This window comes from Nymphalis io, chromosome 2 (genome assembly GCF_905147045.1).
Source record: "Nymphalis io chromosome 2, ilAglIoxx1.1, whole genome shotgun sequence".
NCBI classification, from domain to species: Eukaryota; Metazoa; Arthropoda; class Insecta; order Lepidoptera; family Nymphalidae; genus Nymphalis; species Nymphalis io.
The window spans coordinates 4,247,108-4,264,790 of record NC_065889.1 but is presented as its reverse complement, the minus strand read 5'-3'; the positions used below and the strand labels follow the sequence as shown (position 1 = coordinate 4,264,790).

Sequence of the window (17,683 nt, the reverse complement as noted above, 5' to 3'; positions counted from 1 at the left end):
GAAAGTTCTTTATATGGTTACTTATAATAAATATTTGCATCATGAGTCTCACACATTGCTCAAGCTGACGAAGTACCCTTGGAACGCTGCTAGCGCTATTTATGTCAACAATCTAGGAATAATACGTATTCCTAGATAAGAGGGTACATAATATCAACACATTTTTAATGAAATATTATTAAAACCAATACACACATTTTTTAAAGAAAATAAAGTATATATAAAAGTAATATATATCATATATTTTTAACAAATACTTTTAGAATGTAAAACTTCTTTAACGCTGTTATACGCATGTGTGTGTATAATCAACAGACAAGAGGCCGCCGATCGTAAAATGAGCTAATAAGTCCCACAGACACATCGACGCCACTGCCTGCTCGCCATACCAATGATTCTTACGCAGAATCAAAATGATGTCTAAACCACTTACCTTTTATAATCGTATTTATCTTCTTTGCTATAAGATCTAAAATAGAAAAGGTTTTACAAACAAGTAGGTACATACTTCACTCGTGACCGACGTATATCAATAATGACGGTTAGTGAAAATCAAATATAGGAACTTGGTTCTAATGTACTGTTTATAAAACTGAAAATCGTACGAACTTGAAATCTCAGGAGAGGTAATAGAGGCTAAGTGTGAAGCACACGTGCGTTTAAACGTCACCCAAATGGGGACCAGTTTCAACTCGGCCGTATATCTCCCGAGATCGTAGCATTGATATGAGTTTCTTGGGAAATGTAATGATCCTTAAGGCGCTGGCGTCAAATTCCAACTGTCTTAGTTTTTTAAATCTTTATCCCTAAAATAAATATTTTGTAATAGCTTAGAAAAAATACTAAGAAACTTTGTATATTTTAAATAAAATAAAATTTGAAGAGTATTATTAGCAACTTGCACCCCACTCGTCACAAAATGTTTACTTTACATTTACATTTAAAAAACATTAAGTTGCTATTTATTTTGATAAGTAGAGCTATTTTCACAGCATTTATAAAATTTTCTAATTTTACCCATTTCTTGGTTAAACAGAAGCTTAAGGGCAATAATAATAATAAAGGGCACTAATGTTTATTAAGTAATATATATACAAAATATTTTTTATAGTGGTAAATCATTTTAGAAAAAGTTAAAATTATACAATGAAATGATATAGAATAATAAAAAATTGTAAAAAATTTTGTAAAATCTCATATTCTTAATGTGGATATTTAAAAATGTAATGATTTCGAGCGATTATTATACCATCCACGTGGTGGCTCTCGCAACAACCGGTTTATAGTCATCTCACCTCACCTGCCGCCACCACTCTCTGTTGTAGGCGATACGACTCGCCTTAATCGTTACTACAAATTAAGCTTTCTACGACTTATACTGAGAAAATTTTAACAGATTTGCGAAAAGTTGTTTTTTGGATTTTATAAGTAAAATAAATAACCGTGATTGTAGTTTTTTTAATTTGTATAAAACGTTAAGCAATTGAACACGTTATTAGATAACTATACATAATATACATATTTTTAACCGATTATTTGAAGAAAGTCAATTAAAAAAATCAGTATTGATCGTTAATGTTACTGATTATAAGTACCTGCTTACGTGTTAAAATGCGTCAAATGCGTGGAGACAAGTAGCAGCAAACGCGGGCTGGCGCCCAACAACCGTTACTCAACAACGCAGCCCGACCCACGCCGAGTTAATTATCGGAATAGCTTTAAACCAGATCCAAAATGTATATTCTGATTCTAATGTGATAAATAATTATATATACGTATATATTATTATTTTTTTTTACTGTTATTCTAGTCACGCATTGTAATGTTGTTGAAGTAACTTTTGTTATGTCTGACTATTGTTACTAAAATATTATTTAATTATATTATGCTTAATAATAATAGTAACAAGTAGCATTGGATAAAAACAGAAACTTCTTATTATCAATTAATAAATTAATAACATAGAAAGCAATAAATGTATCTATACTTATATATGGTAAACTTGATTAAAAATAAGTAGATGTTTATCATCAAACATAAGCGAAGTGGGGCCATACAATCACGTCATCTCCGAATATAGTATTGAAGAAAGATAGAGTTTTATTATCGTCACTTTCAGATAGCCTATGGTACCTAAATAACTTATAAATATGTAATATATTGCCTTTTTAATAATTTCATATATTATGTATACATTATATACCTCTAATATGGAACAACGAGTAATAATCTGCGAAAGTATTCGATCATCTTGTATCGAATACATTCATATCACACATTTGATAATAATTTTGCGAGTGTGCGTTAGTAATGTTCTGTTATATCACGCAGTTCGTTGATCGCACGTGTGAGTACGTTTCATGAATAAACAATATAGGCAGTCACTTGCACAAATAATATTATGCGCAAGTTATGCGTGTGCAGTATCAGTATTGCTGATTTCATATCTCGTCGAGTTAAGGACGAAGGCGCCTACGTGCTGCTTCGCGCGTTTTCAACTATTTAATACATTATTTATGTTTTTTAGTAATGATCATTAAAATCATATTTTTATAACTTGAAATTCATTTAATTTATTTATTTCAAGATACTTTAAATTACAATAAATGTAAGACAATCAACACATCACAATTTAAGTAATTATTAGGTAGTTTGATGGAGGTATCAACCACCAGGGGCTGTTATAACAAAATCTTATTTATGATCAGGTATATATTTTGTATAGAAGTTATAATCTAAACATAACTAAGCTTAGAATAAAATACCTAAACGTCAGATATAATAATCGCGCCCAACCAGATGTTAAGTAATAAATTAATATCGATTACATTAAGTTGATAACAGTAAAGTTGCAATGGAAAAATTTTAATCTAGCTAGTAAGTATTTACTTCAATATTATTCATATGATTATGAACATTATTATATTTTAATTTCCCATACATTAAATTATTTATTTTGAGAATTTTATATATTATATACATTATTTAAAAAAGGGGCTTCATAATTCAGTTAGTACTAGACTTACCATTCATTCACTCTCAATACTTACTACTATACTGTATGCAGGAACGAGACAGGAACTAGTTTTGTCAATAGGCAAATTTCACATTGTGCCAGTTGTACTTTCACTCTAGAGCCATTCATAAATAGATTAAAATACATATAGCGAAGGGATACGGGATAAGAATTACTTTTATGAATTTCATATTTAATTTTACGCTTACCTTATGATAAAAAGCATCAGCAATTAGACTCAAGATACCATTTTAAGAAATATCCAGTATATTAGTAATGGTAACCAAATAAATGTAGTGTATGTATGAGTATATAAAATAAGTAGTAGGCATCAGAACTGCATGTAGTTGCCATGCATTGTGCAACTTGCGCGGGCGCCCGGTGGCGCCTAGCCAGCGGACCACGGCCGTCTATTTATGAACATTCTATTTGGGTTTCACTTCTCCGCCGGATCTGCTTTAATATTACGTTAACATAAATTTGTTTAAGAATTGCAACCAAATATGAATCATATCTATAATACACTCGATATTTCTTGTTATTTATAAAATTACCAATGTCCTTCATGACTCGTCTTATCTAATCTAATACACTTTTCGTTAAGAAATAAGTAGATATACGAACAATTTCTTGTTTTCATATGGATTCCGAAAAATATATAAAATGTATAACGCAGTAGCGGAGTCATCGGACAAGACCCCAACGCCCCAGGCGGATGTAGATAACATTACGCTACGTTGACATCATACAAATAAAGTACCACTAAAGTCCAAACTGTAGCGCACACGTATACCTATAACGTGGGAAAATTCCAATTACAGTCCGTATTGAAAGTTATATTGAATCATATACTACTGTGAACCCTAGTATTACTACTTCTCAACTTGTATTTACATGGGTACAATTTAATGATTTATGTTTCAATGATCAACCACTGGTATTTGTATAATATGTTGTTAATATAACATGAATATTTGAGAAGTCGAAAATGTATCTATAGGTACGATTACGAGTTATTTTATTTAGATTATATGGTTAAACGTTTTGTATTTTAATCGAAAATCGAATCGTTGATCTTAAGCTAAGCGTCGGTTATTTGTATGGATGGTGTTCTGGCGAGACAAGAGTTTGGGTCAAGCAGCGCGCGGGCAGCGGTGGCAATGGTGAGAGGAAACCTGTTTGACCGCGCCCGACCGTGGGCGTCTGCCGCCTGCCGCGCCTAACACACGGAACTCGCTTGTCAAGATACCTACGTGTAGTTACAAACACCAGCACATCAAATTTTCCAAGAACTTTAATTCATAAAAGTTATATAGGATCATACATCTATAATAGTTAAATGAAATATCTAATAATTATAACCAATCACAGTGTTTCACTTAATATTATGCATACAAACTTATTTACTAATAAGTTATAGTTATTATTCTATTTTTAAATAAGAAATATAAGTATATAACTTATATTATGTTATATTTAGTTTATAAAAAAACAGCAACAATAACGATAACAATTCAAGCAGGTACTTTCATTAGTCACTTCTGTATTAACGAATATGAATTAAATAAATAAATCAATAAATTGATTAAAAATGATTACGTACATCATAAATAGAAAATTTAACAGAAGGAAATTTAAAATAATAGAAGTTTATAAATGGATGGATTGCATGCAATATACATAAAAATAGCACAAAATCTTCACAAGCGTCCAAACAGGTTGAGATTTTTTTGGAACTTTAGGCAGGTCCGTTTAACTGCCTACAAAAAATAAGGTGCCAATAAAAGGACGGAAACCCATTGTTTGATGTCATTCTGGCATTGGGAATTTCTTAAAAAAAGCTAGGGACCTTTCTATAGAAATGGGCGGTATGGAATACAATGAGCCCTTTGTGAGCGCAGGCGCCGAACGGTCTGGCCGCGCGGCGCGGCGCACGAGGCTGCCGCCGCTGCGTCTGGTTCGCTCAACTCAACGCTTTGCACGTTCTTGTATGTCGCATTTGCGCTTAAAGGTTAAAATCGTACACATTCTGTTTATGCTATACGTTCATACTGAGATATTATTGTTAGAGCGCTCTTCCACACACATTTCCAGAATCTCAATATGGCGGGTGTACCTCGTAGGAGCACAATGTGCGCGCGCTTTATCTGCATACAATAATCGCGTGCATCCCGCCCGGCGCCCGCCTTGCCACCTCCGACTAAGGATAGCCGATTACAAAATTAATCCGGTATATACACAATGAAATCGCACGCTACTGTTTGTAGTTTGTAACTAACTTATCGTTGTACACTTCTTTATGAATGTAATTTTGAAAAAGTAATATGGCATGGAATTTACCTAATGTAGGTATTTGTATCTTAGTAAAAAAACACTAGCATAATAATGTAATATACTACTTAATAAATAAGTAATATATAATAACAATAACATACTTACGAAATAATATCTAATATTATTTCTGATAATTCAATGAAGAAAAAGTAGTTTAACACATGAAAACGTGTTTTAAAAGTTCCTACGTAAAACCTAATTTGTTTTAACAATATTAATTTTATTATAAAAAGGTTTCTACATAATATAATTATGCACTATTAGTCAAGAGTTAAGTCGCTAGTTGCGCTAAAGTACTTATTAGTCATACATCACGCCACCTCTACTGCGTTGACGCAGGCATAGGTATTTTTATAGCCTAGATATCTATACAGATAGGTATATGATATATCTTCAATTACCAGCAACCGCCACCGGCAACACTCACATGTAGAGTAAACAGATATACAACTAAACTTGTAAACATATAATTAAACGCGTTACCGTTTTACAAAGGATAGAGCTCACGATATTATTTAAAAAAATGTGATATATTTTTTTAGAATATGTTTTAACCAACTAAGTTATATCGAATAAACTTAAACCAAATGATTTTACTTATGTAGGTAATTAAACAATAAATATTGTACTTTGTGACATAATTTGTAGCTTAGTAAAACTATTGCATTTATATATGTAGAGTAGAGGGTTAACGTTTATTATTAAAAAAAAAAACAACTTTTTTTAATAAAATAGCTATGATAGGATAGGATAGTATAATAAAATAGCTGGCATATGATAGGTTCCTAAATAAAACAACTATTGTGAAGGTGAATAAGACTTCGTTGTTTATTATTAACGTGGAACTAATTGGTTTAGAGTAAGACCATAAGCCATTTATGGCATGTTGTTGGGAATCTAGACATGAGCTACACAAGCACTCGTTTGTTGATGGCATCCGCTTTTAATGCATGATTATAACAAGTTGTCCTTTCCAAGCTGTAAAAACATAAACAAATAATAGCGTAACTCTGCTGTTTCAGCACCTGGTGCAACTTTCAAGACCCTCTTAGTTCGAAGAAAATAATTTTGATTGGATCGAAGCTTTAAGAGTATTTCTACATTCAAGGAAATAAAACTCCTTAAAATGTGGTCAGCATTCTTGCTCTTACTAATTGGAAATTTGTAGCGTCGTGAGACTTGAGAGTATCATTTAGAAGACGGCTGTTACTAATTTGGCGGATGTCGCGACGTTTCCGCCACAGCGAGGGGACCGCGATTTTTTGCTTATATTCGGCGAATACTAAAAGAATGTGCCGTCGTATCTTTATCCTAACAAGCTTTTAAAATGTATTCTATAATTTGCCTTTCTTCGAAGCAACCTTAACAAACACTTATTGTGTTTATTTTTGAGAAATATATTTCAGAGTATTATAAAATTTGAGTTTTATTCTTTGTTTTATTTCCGCTTGAACTTTCATATTATAACAGCTTATAGTATCACGATATAAATAGAGTGTATGTTATATTAATATATAATGCAATGATATATAATTTATCGTCGGAAAAAAAATCCACAGATCTTTACGCTGATCATCTACCTCTACCGTCTTTTTTTACTTTGTCGCTTAACGGTTCTTATATTACTAGTATAGCAATAATTATTACTCGGTTCCTGTCCAAGCTTGTCTGGGTAGGTACCACAGCAGTAATTACAGGCACATGGGACATAACACCTTAGTTCCCAAGGTTGGTGGCGCATTGGCGAAGTAAACGATGGTTTATTTTTTCCTTACAAGGCCAATGTCTATGGGCGTTGGTGACCACTTACCATCAGGTGGCCTATATGCTCGTCTGCCTACCTATACTAAAAAAAAATCACTTAATCTCATATTTGCAATTGATTGGGCAAAACATTTTCTTCTGCAATTTAATCTAATCGTAAGCCCGACATTATAATTACTAAGTTATTCAAAAACGATATATAAATAATTCGAATGGTGGTCAAACATACAAAAAGAGGCCCAGAAAGAGAATCTGAGTACACAGACAACCCAGAACAGAGCTCTCTGGCGCAGATGTACAAGGAGACCCGACCCCAGCTGAACTGGGAAGAGGGTTTGAACAAAGAAAGAAGAAGATTGCAAATAATTCGAATACTAGTAAGTACACTTGAAGCTCTAATCACAAAAGTTTTGCAAATAGGTAGGTAATTATATTTGAAAAACTAGGCACAAGCCTACTTTTATACATCGAAGAGCTGGTTAATTTGCCTAATGATTGGATGGTTTGGTGGTCAAAGATCCTGTGAAATTATATCGATTCCATTAAAAATGGGATCGATGGCATGAATGGATGGTGAAAAGATGGCAATCAAATCGGGTAAGAGAAAATAAAGTGGTTGAATGCAATTATTATAATTGAATAATTATAGATCTTGTAGTAGTAGAGATAATAGAGTATTCTTGAAATTCAAGATACACATAATAAAAACGTAATCGTAGAGAATGGTAGGTATATTTCAAATATATTTTAATTAGGGTTAGTAGTACAATTTATGTAATTATTAATAAATTCTTAAAAAAAATCTTTGCCTACTTTTTTACTTATATTATTCAATATTATTTATTATCAATAATCAATATATTTATAAAAAGCGGATTCCTTGACAACTAGTTTTATTTTACATTTGCTTCAGTCTTATCTAAATTTTAATAAATCCCCTGGACTCCAAGGGCTATAACTGTGTACAAAATGTAGTTAAAAGCACCTGACATTTAAATTAACCTTATTCGTTATTGACACAGTCAATTTTACTACACATTACATTCCTTGTAATACTAGCTTTTACCTACGGCTTACCTACTGTTTTGGCATTTCATACTGATCAGATATCTTACAAATAAAATTAAAAAAACCAATTATCATTGCTTATAGTTCACATTTTTGCAATCACGTTTCTCAGAAGGAACATCTATTTATATATTTGCTAATTTCTTAGGCTATTTCTATACTCTCAGCAATATATAATAGATAATATTTGTTATTTGTTTTTGCTTTACGCAAAATTATCAAACAAACCTAATCTCTCATATAATTAAGATAATTATACAATATGCAATGTAATTTCAATAAAATGTAATAATCATACATTCATCGCACGAGTGAAAAACATTCAGCGCCATCTATTAGTGTATAGAGTGAAAACACAATACTTCAAAAATATTTCAATATTAAACGCATTTATAAAATACAGATCATTTATTGTCTATTGAATAAATTTTGATTATTATTGTGTACTTTATGTACAGTCTTTTTAAAATAAAATTAATAAATAAATCGATAGAAACTTTAAAAAAATAAAAACTTTAAATTATGACGATAATTATAATATTATACTATCTGAAGAAAAACACTTCGAAAACCTCAACCTGAAAGCTTAAGTTGAAAGCTTTTAGCGAAACAAGCTTTCCTCGAGTGAAAGGTTCTATAAAACTACCACTTTAGGCTACTGCTACTATTGATACTAGCGTCCAGCCACCTGCTTCACCTCTTTGTTACAAAAGTGACTATGTCGCTTTTTACTTTAGTGTGAAGTCATTAGTGGCTAGCATTTTCATATATGAATTGCTCATGTTTTATATCTTTACCATTGATAGTTTTGATCAATATAAATCGATATAGTCCATTTATAAAAGGCTTCTTTTTAAAAATAAAAAAGGTACTAATTATTTACTCATGCCTCTGAGATTGATGATTAAACTCATCCTAAAAAGAAAAATTCATAAGGCTGACATCCAGGGCTCTACATTATTGCGAGCGATAGTTTTGATAATGTAAAAAAAAACTAGTAAAAAAGCTAGTAAGTCGTTTGCTCATGAATTGAATTGTGTAAAAACAGATTAGTAATAAATCACAGGTAACCAAAACAAAAACTGTCAGAGATTTTGGTATATTTTTAAGGAATGGAATTTTTGTCAAATGCTTTGCGCAAGTGTCATTTTCAAAAAAACGGAATATGTGGCTCTTTTTTTTAAGACACAAACTTCACTATTAATAATGTGTGAAGCACAAGCAAATCATAATAATAAAAATATAAAAATAAAATTTGCTTACCAGATCCCTAGCCATCAAGGGAGGTGGCATATTCGGAAAGCTCCTGTCATTGGGGCCAATAAGTGCTTAAAATTGATAGGAAAAGTTTACAAATTACAAGCAAACAACACAAACAAGTAAACAAGTTTTTTTAGCATTTCTCTAATAATGTAATACAGAGAGGTATATTTTACGTAAGAAAAAATAGAATAATTTGACTGTATTTAATAAGTTTTTAATAATAATAATAATTATTATTATATATGTAATACCATATTTGTCTTTAAACAACTTCCCAAACTTCTTCAAAGGCCGAACACAACTTTGCACAAGTTAAAGCAGCTGATAGTGGATAATTGCTGATAGAGATGACATCTTCTGAATAATCTACCTCTACTTTACCGTGAGCCATAGCACCAATTACTAATACAATAGGTTCGTCTTTAGGCACTAATTCTCGGCAATTCTTCACAAATTTTGAACTGAATGACATGGTTAGTTTCTTAGCACCAACGGGCAAATGTGATGTAATAGGGTTTTTGATAACTTTCAATAACTTCATTGGGCCATCGGATGCTCTTATTGAAAACTTGTGTAAAAGTTGCACTGAAATTATTAAACGAGTTTTTAAAAATACAGTATCTATATTTTATTAGGTAGGCAGACTAGTAAATAGATTACCTGATGATAATGGTCACCACTGCCTATATTAGCGCTGTAAGAAATATTAACCATTCCTTACATGACCAATGTGTGCCCAACCTCAGTAACTAAGATGTTATGTCTCTTAAGCCTGTAGCACCAAGGCCTACCACCACGTAAAAGTTAAAAAGCATAGTATGTTTAAATTAAGTGGCTTTTTGGCTTTCGAATAACTATTAGCCATATTTATGGCCATTGTTATAGGCTATGTTTATTAAAAATCAACACCAAAAATAAGAATTAAATAACTTAATTATTTGAAATTATTTACCAATTAAACCAGCAAATCTTTTAAATGTTCTTGGTATTCTTGTTTGTGGATTGATTTCAATTAAAACATTTTTTTCTGTATGTATATACACTTGCAACAAGCCCGCTCTATTTAAAGGTGAATCCATTAACATAAGTAATGACTGATGTGCTATATCAGGCCGGCATGAACCTGGATCTCTATCATTTTTCCTCAGAATATGGGCATGGTCATCACAGTTTAAGAGCTCAAAGCTATTTCCAGACTGAAAACACAAAAACATGAAGTTATACTAATTGATTATATATTATAATATACTATGAATATTGAGTTTTGTATATAACACATAAATACAGACTTATAAAACAATTTCTAATTAAAGATTCTGAAGATGAAATAATGGATAAATGGAAATTAACTGCCACTTTGGTCTAGAAACATTGTGTTAGGAAATAGTGCGATAAAATTGTAGTGTATAATTTATACCACTAACCAAATAAAATGTGTATTCTATTTGCTTTTAAAATCTCAGTAAAGCTTTGTAGTAGAGTGTAGTTACACATTTATCAAAATGCTAATGAAAGAAAATAATTATCTTACCTTTACTGTTTCTAACTGAGCATTTTCTAAAATAACTATTAGTCGTTTCTCTTGCTTTTTGATATGCGATGTAACCAAATGCCTTGGAATCGGATCAAATTCAAAATCATCATTATTAGTTCCAAGTTTCCTCTTTTTACCCATGATCAAAATAATACCGTTTTGCTTTACAACCTTGAGAATGTACTATTTACTTCTAAAATTGAACTTATTTAATACTTAATCGTTTATTTATTGTTAACTTGTTTTATTGTAACTGGTTAACTAAACCACGTGTATTTTGATGTAAAATGTATGTTTGAGAGAATTCAAACAAACAAATATATTTGACTGCTCTGATTGACAGTTGCTGTCAATGTTACTACATAGGTCCTGCAATATAATAAATTATATTAACTTAAGACTTAAATAATTATAAGGACAAATAAAAAATATAAATTGAATAATATTTTTAATGTATATGTGTTGGTAATTATATTATTCTCTGCAAAAAAATATGTTGAACCTCTAATGAGGACTATAGTTTCTAGTCTCACTAGCTACCGCTACTAGACTGAAGTTCTATCATTTATTTGTATTTTAAAAAGCATTAGCTAGTGCGCAAATTAAAGTGCGATACCCCTCATTTAATTAATAGTATGTACGTGTGTGTTATAAAAATGTAATTTGGCGGCTATTACAACAGCCATCTCAATCAAATGGCCTATTTGGAAGGAACATTGCGCTACCGGCCAACGTGTAAGCGCAGTCTTATTGAAACTCAGTTCATTACCGTTAGCTGATTAGCCTAAGCCAGCACAGTCACGGTGGTTCAAAGTGTATTTTGTTAGTCATATTGTTCTTGTAGAGTTGTAGCTTAATATGTTCCTTATTCGTCTAGTGTCTATTTTTTTCTTTTCACATCTACCGTTTATAAAAAATGAAAATTGAAAAACAATAATGACATTTTTTGTCAGTGTCATAAAATTTGAGGTTCCTTTTTACAAAACGTAAATCGTACGTAGAATTTAATACATTTAAATTTAAATAAAACATGTTATTACATAAATTATTTTGTAATGAGGTATAATAGATTAGTAAGCATACGTAATATATTATTACCTCATATTTAGCTAAAAGGTTTAAAGATTTTCTTAATCAATAAACATGGCTAACGATAGAGAAGTTTTACGAGAAATATGGGATGGGAAGTTGCCAATCTGCTTTCAATTACACCAAGAAGAAATAATGGAAATCCAGCAGCCTGACCCATTTTATGTAATGGTACCACGATTGAGCTATTTTCCCTTAGTTACTGATAAGGTATTCCATTGTTTTTGTGTACTTATAACTTGATATAAAAGTAGTAAAATAAAATCACCTAAAAAATCTATTGTACATTTAGGGAATCAAAATACAATAAAGTGGAAATATTAATTATAAAACTATTTGTTGCAAATAAATTTTTAACCTATTAATTTCAGATGAAAAGACACTTTTTACGTTATATTTCCCAAGAAAGTGCTGACAATGAGATGTGGCTTGACTATAATGGACAGCCTCTAAAGTGGCACTATCCAATTGGTTTTCTTTATGATCTGTTTTGTGGAAACGACCCTCAGCTGCCTTGGACTTTAACTGTACATTTTACAAAGTTTCCAGAAAATATTTTACTACGCTGCCCCAATAAGTATGACATTATTTGCTTGTCACAACTGTCTTGTTTTATATTTTATATTAAATCATTACATTTGTCATTTCAGAGATATTGTTGAAGCACATTACATGTCTACAGTAAAAGAGGCTGATGTGCTTAAACACAGAGGACAAGTAATGTCAACAATGCAAAAGAAAGACCATAATCAGTTATGGCTAGGATTGCAAAATGGTAAATATCTAACAAAAAAGCTATCTCATACTTGACAGTGAAGGAAAACATCGTGAGGAAACCTGTCTGTGTCTTAATTTCACTGAAATTCTGCCACATGTGTATTCAACCAACCTGCATTGGAGCAACATGGTGGAATTAGCTCTAAACCTTCTCCATAAAAAAAGGAGAGGAAGCCTTATTCCAACAGTGGGACATTCACAGGCTGTTACTGTAAATATCTAACAAACATATTAAATTTGAATTGACCATTAACAATTTAACTACCATGCACCACACTATGCATATTCGTCCAGAGAGTTGTAACTATACATAATATTACACAATTTGTGAATCTTAACCGATGATCGTGGGTCCAAAACCGGCAAGCACTACTGAATTTTCATGTGCTTAATTTGTGATTATAATTTATCCCGTGCTTGACGGTGAAGGAAAACATTGTGAGGAAACCTAAACCTTCTCCTCAAAAAGGGAGAGGAAGCCTTAGCCCAGCAGTGCGACATTAACAGGCTGTTATTGTACTGTACATAATAAAACACAATGCCGAGAGCTTCCATCACTTGTTCCAATGAATCAAGCTAATAGGGTTGGTAAACTAACTATAAATGGAATTATTTATCTAGTCATAACATAAGAAAAATCTATTAAGATTAAATGATTTAGTTTATTTTTTTTGTAGTTTAAATAATTATACCAAAAATTTAAATATAAATTTATAGTGTCTAGCACTTAAACAAAGGACAATGTAGTTACTAAGTTAGGGCAGAGGGATAAGGCCATCACTACATGTTTATTGCATTGATGGATGTGACTAGTGAAAGAGTTTATTTGTCAAAAATTGTTCGTTGCCTAGATTAATTATGAGTAAATAGGCTTGGCAGTTGAAGTGTTAATTGATCAATCCACAAGAATAAGCATTCTTGATCGTTATTATTTAACATAAAAGTTTACAATCTGTGCATACACATATAGTTCAATATGACAATGACAATAATGACAATAGAGTAGGATTGTATTACCACTTTCGTCTTCAGTGTTTCCTTACTATATTGTTATATTAGCATAGAAAAAAAAATTTTTGTACAAAAGGAAATAAGTAAATAATAGATTTATATTATTACAACACTTTTTATTCATGATCTGATGAAATGATTCTTTTGTAGATAAATTTGACCAATTTTGGGCTATAAACAGGAGACTAATGGAATCACATGGAGACAATGAAGGTTTTAAACATATACCAATTAGAATGTATTCTGATGATGGTATTTGCTGTCAAAGATTAATAAGCCCCAAAAATAATGATGGAAGTCGTAAGATTATCCAACAACTTTTGTCAGAATTATATCCTGACAAACCAGACGGTTAGTTCTCTTTGAAAGAGTTATCTATATTGAGATTACTATGTAACTATTTAAAAAAACATTCATTACATTTTTTTACAGTTAAACTTAGAACACATGGGATCCTTATCCCATTGGACACACCACTTCAGTGGCTTTCAGAACATATGAGCTACCCTGACAATTTTCTACATATTTGCATGTGCTAAGCTTATTGTTTACCTAATTTTAATCATATAAGAGTGGAAAGTTTATCAAGAAAATACAAGAATTGTCGTGTAGAGCTATGTAAATTAAGAAATATATTTATAACTGCAATCTTATGAGACAAGTTATTAATAAAATCACTACATTCCTGCACTATCGGTTTTTATTCCAAATAGCACTCATTTTTGAAAAATGTGATTAGTTTTATACTAATATAATAAGTCTTATAATACATAGAGAACTTGAATAGTACAAAGAATATTAAAATATCTAAAAAAAGTTGTTGTTTACACAACAGCCATAAAAAATTTTTAATTCCTTCAAAGGAATTATTGACATGATAAATAACAGGTACATCTAAGGTTCCTAAAAAATAAAGTTTGACATTCAACTTCATAAATTATCACATATATAATATTCACAATACATTTAAAATGATTACAGTTCAGTTTTACTCTTATGTTTAAGTATTACATAAGGAATTTGCTTCGTAAACCTTTTACAACCATTATTGGCAAAAATGGGCTGTTCTTCCGTAGGTCCATATGTAATTACAGATAGCGCATCTCTGAAAGAAAATAAATTATTAATAAACAGATTCTTAAAATATTGAAATACCCTTTTTCTTTTATATTGAAATCTTTATTTAGTTATATATTTTTTATTCAGTAGAGACATGTCAACAAAATTAAACTGATATGATACTAAGTTGACTTACGCCATCATTTCTTCAGTGGGATGATAAATATTATGAGCCCGAAACTCTGCTAATGCACACATTTCTACGTGATGTTGTTCCAAGGGTAAAAAAGGTATGTAATGATCTATCAAATGCTGTGCAATGGTTGAGGATTTTTCAAATCCACCTGAGAATAAAATGCAGTTTTGTGATAAGGTAAAACAAAACCTACTTAAAATTATTAAATGTTTCATAAAAAATATAATAATTAACAATATAATGTAATAATAATTAATACTTATAGAAGAAAAATGAGAATTAATTAGTTTGCTAGTATAACAATTATTTAAAAGAATGCTAAGAGAACTGACCTGTGTTGTATGCTGCTCTTCTTATTATGGGCTCAAAGTTGTGAAAGTCAACCTCATTTCGTTTTAAACCTTGGCTGTATAAGTCTAATAAGTTAGATGCTATTTCTTTTCCTCCAATATTTGATATAAAAATGAAAATGGTGTTCCTGAAAATATTTTTACCATTGAAGTTGCATTAGAAAAAATGCAAGTTAAGTTACGTAACTTACTACAAAGAATTTCAGAAAAAAACAAAGTTCATTCAAATATATTAATAATGAATACAAAATATAAATTTGCCTTTACATTTTTCTATATTTATTGTTAAAACTAATTTCCCCATAAAATTAATGGATACCTATTTTGTGTGTAGTGGACAGAATAATAATTGTACAAAAATGTACAGTATTTAGCTATTGTTATTATGCAATAATTATACTTGTTATGAGTTAAAACAAAAAACATTAACATTTACAAACTTACCTGTAATCAACCCCATCCACTGCATGGTGATGATCTAGCATTGGTTTTATAGAATCCAAAATAGATGGACACATTTCATGAATCTCATCAAATATGATCAATGATACAGGACAATTTCTTACTAACTCATTAACCTTATTTATTAAATCAATCTGAAACATTTATAAACTTATGTTAATAATCCTGCTTATTCATAACCCCCTCATAAGTAAATATATATATTAAAATACTAGTAAAATTAATTAAAAAAAATTGCTAACCTGAGTTTTATGTACATCAGAACAATCAAAATCTTTTTTTCCCATAAAAAGTTTTACATATTTACTTTGCATTCCTTTTTGAAACAGAGCTTCAGCTATCATTGTTGCAGCATAATTCTTTCCCACACCCGACCAACCATGTAAGCTTAAAACTAAGGCTTTTTTACTTCCTTTACTATTATTATATAAATTCTTATGAGCCTCAAGTATATTGGAAATTTCATTTACCAAAGGTTGCCCAAACATTTTCTGTGAAAATGATTGTCTAAGTTCTGAAAAAGATTATTAATTTTGTACTGAGTTGGTAATTTTCATATATTTAAAAATTAATGTACTCACTATCGATATCGAATGGAACATGATTTACATCGCAACATTCTGTGAAACGACATATTGTATTTGATTTAATTGAATCCCACTTAAGCCAGCTACTCCCGAAAACAGCAGCTCCAAATACAAGTTCTAATAACATAATTTTAAAAACTATTATTTTTACGACACAAATAGAAAAAAATTATTGTTTATTTTATAAGTTTTGTGTGACGTAAATTTTATCGATTTTATTTTCGTCGTCTAATTATGTCGTATAATTATTTCTCTTTGTTTTGTTTGATAAATTTTAAAAGTAGCGAGTATCAAGTACCTACATTGATATTTTTGACATTTACAAAATATTTTTTTTTCTTTAGTATCTCGTCCTGAAAAAGACAAATATACATTCAGTCACTTAAAAAAGAAAAATCCTATAAAATATCTATTATCCAAAAGTGTGTACATAAAGATGTTCGTCGATAATATCGATAATTAAATGTCATAAATCAAGTTTAATTAATATTGTATTTGAGTAAAATATTTTTTTCATATTTTTTAATAGGTACATTAATAAACCGTTGCCACTTCATGATATAATTAATTTAAATATGAATAATTTCAATTATTGAAATAATTTTACATTATTACTTTAATATTATAAAATCAAAATAAAAAGGTAAATTAAAATGATAACACTTGTATAACATAACGCCCATTTATTTTTATAAATAGGCAGAGGCAGGTATGAAGACATAAGAGAGTGCCATGCCATTTGCCGTCATAGCTTACATGTTACCCCCAAGCGCGCCACGAGATGTTCGCAACTAAAAAATCAACCGATGCGATTGCTGATCCTGACGAGGTTTTTTGAATGGTATCTTTTTATAAGTCTATATATAGTATTAACCCATTATTGAATATGGCTTGTAATACTTGTGAACTCGTTGGTTAAGGACTAAAGTTTACGTGTTCTAATTACTATTAATAGATAATTTTTGCTCAAATCCCATTCCTGATTTTTTTTTATAAGCAGTGAGATATGTAAAAATGTTGATAGTTATACAATCAGGACTAGTCCAGCTGATATACATATATATATCCGCTGGTACTTATGTACTCTGTGTATTTATCTTGCCGCATGTCCCTTATTAGATTTTTTTATCTCACGATAAAAAAATGCGCTAAAACCGCACGCGCGAAGTTAAG

General features: G+C 30.5%; 3 protein-coding genes across 3 annotated transcripts; 1 reads left to right on the top strand and 2 right to left on the bottom strand.

The window, feature by feature from the left end:
* Positions 1-9,637: 9,637 nt before the first annotated feature.
* Positions 9,638-11,305, bottom strand: LOC126775766 (ribosomal RNA small subunit methyltransferase NEP1). The gene is made up of 3 exons (XM_050497857.1): positions 10,977-11,305; positions 10,398-10,641; positions 9,638-10,030 (listed from the first exon to the last, which is right to left on the bottom strand). Exons 1-3 carry the CDS (start codon positions 11,118-11,120, stop codon positions 9,708-9,710), a joined length of 711 nt encoding a protein of 236 aa, XP_050353814.1. The 5' UTR covers positions 11,121-11,305; the 3' UTR covers positions 9,638-9,707.
* A 291-nt stretch (positions 11,306-11,596) lies between these two features.
* Positions 11,597-14,546, top strand: LOC126776012 (autophagy protein 5). The gene is made up of 5 exons (XM_050498266.1): positions 11,597-12,278; positions 12,440-12,645; positions 12,719-12,843; positions 14,007-14,207; positions 14,289-14,546. Exons 1-5 carry the CDS (start codon positions 12,123-12,125, stop codon positions 14,393-14,395), a joined length of 795 nt encoding a protein of 264 aa, XP_050354223.1. The 5' UTR covers positions 11,597-12,122; the 3' UTR covers positions 14,396-14,546.
* A 5-nt stretch (positions 14,547-14,551) lies between these two features.
* Positions 14,552-16,843, bottom strand: LOC126775992 (torsin-like protein). The gene is made up of 6 exons (XM_050498243.1): positions 16,505-16,843; positions 16,166-16,437; positions 15,906-16,057; positions 15,444-15,589; positions 15,112-15,259; positions 14,552-14,961 (listed from the first exon to the last, which is right to left on the bottom strand). Exons 1-6 carry the CDS (start codon positions 16,635-16,637, stop codon positions 14,832-14,834), a joined length of 981 nt encoding a protein of 326 aa, XP_050354200.1. The 5' UTR covers positions 16,638-16,843; the 3' UTR covers positions 14,552-14,831.
* Positions 16,844-17,683: the final 840 nt, after the last annotated feature.

Bases quoted from the DNA above. Each gene is read 5' to 3' on its own strand.
- LOC126775766 (XM_050497857.1), bottom strand. From the start codon at position 11,120: ATGGGTAAAAAGAGGAAACTTGGAACTAATAATGATGATTTTGAATTT. The intron at 10,642-10,976 runs GTAAGATAATTA...TTGTGTTTTCAG, and splicing joins CTCAGTTAGAAACAGTAAAG to TCTGGAAATAGCTTTGAGCT. The intron at 10,031-10,397 runs GTAAATAATTTC...TAATAATTTCAG, and splicing joins AAGATTTGCTGGTTTAATTG to TGCAACTTTTACACAAGTTT.
- LOC126776012 (XM_050498266.1), top strand. From the start codon at position 12,123: ATGGCTAACGATAGAGAAGTTTTACGAGAAATATGGGATGGGAAGTTG. The intron at 12,646-12,718 runs GTATGACATTAT...TTGTCATTTCAG, and splicing joins TTACTACGCTGCCCCAATAA to AGATATTGTTGAAGCACATT. The intron at 12,844-14,006 runs GTAAATATCTAA...ATTCTTTTGTAG, and splicing joins ATGGCTAGGATTGCAAAATG to ATAAATTTGACCAATTTTGG.
- LOC126775992 (XM_050498243.1), bottom strand. From the start codon at position 16,637: ATGTTATTAGAACTTGTATTTGGAGCTGCTGTTTTCGGGAGTAGCTGG. The intron at 16,438-16,504 runs GTGAGTACATTA...AATCTTTTTCAG, and splicing joins TGTTCCATTCGATATCGATA to AACTTAGACAATCATTTTCA. The intron at 14,962-15,111 runs GTAAGTCAACTT...ATTTTCTTTCAG, and splicing joins CCCACTGAAGAAATGATGGC to AGATGCGCTATCTGTAATTA.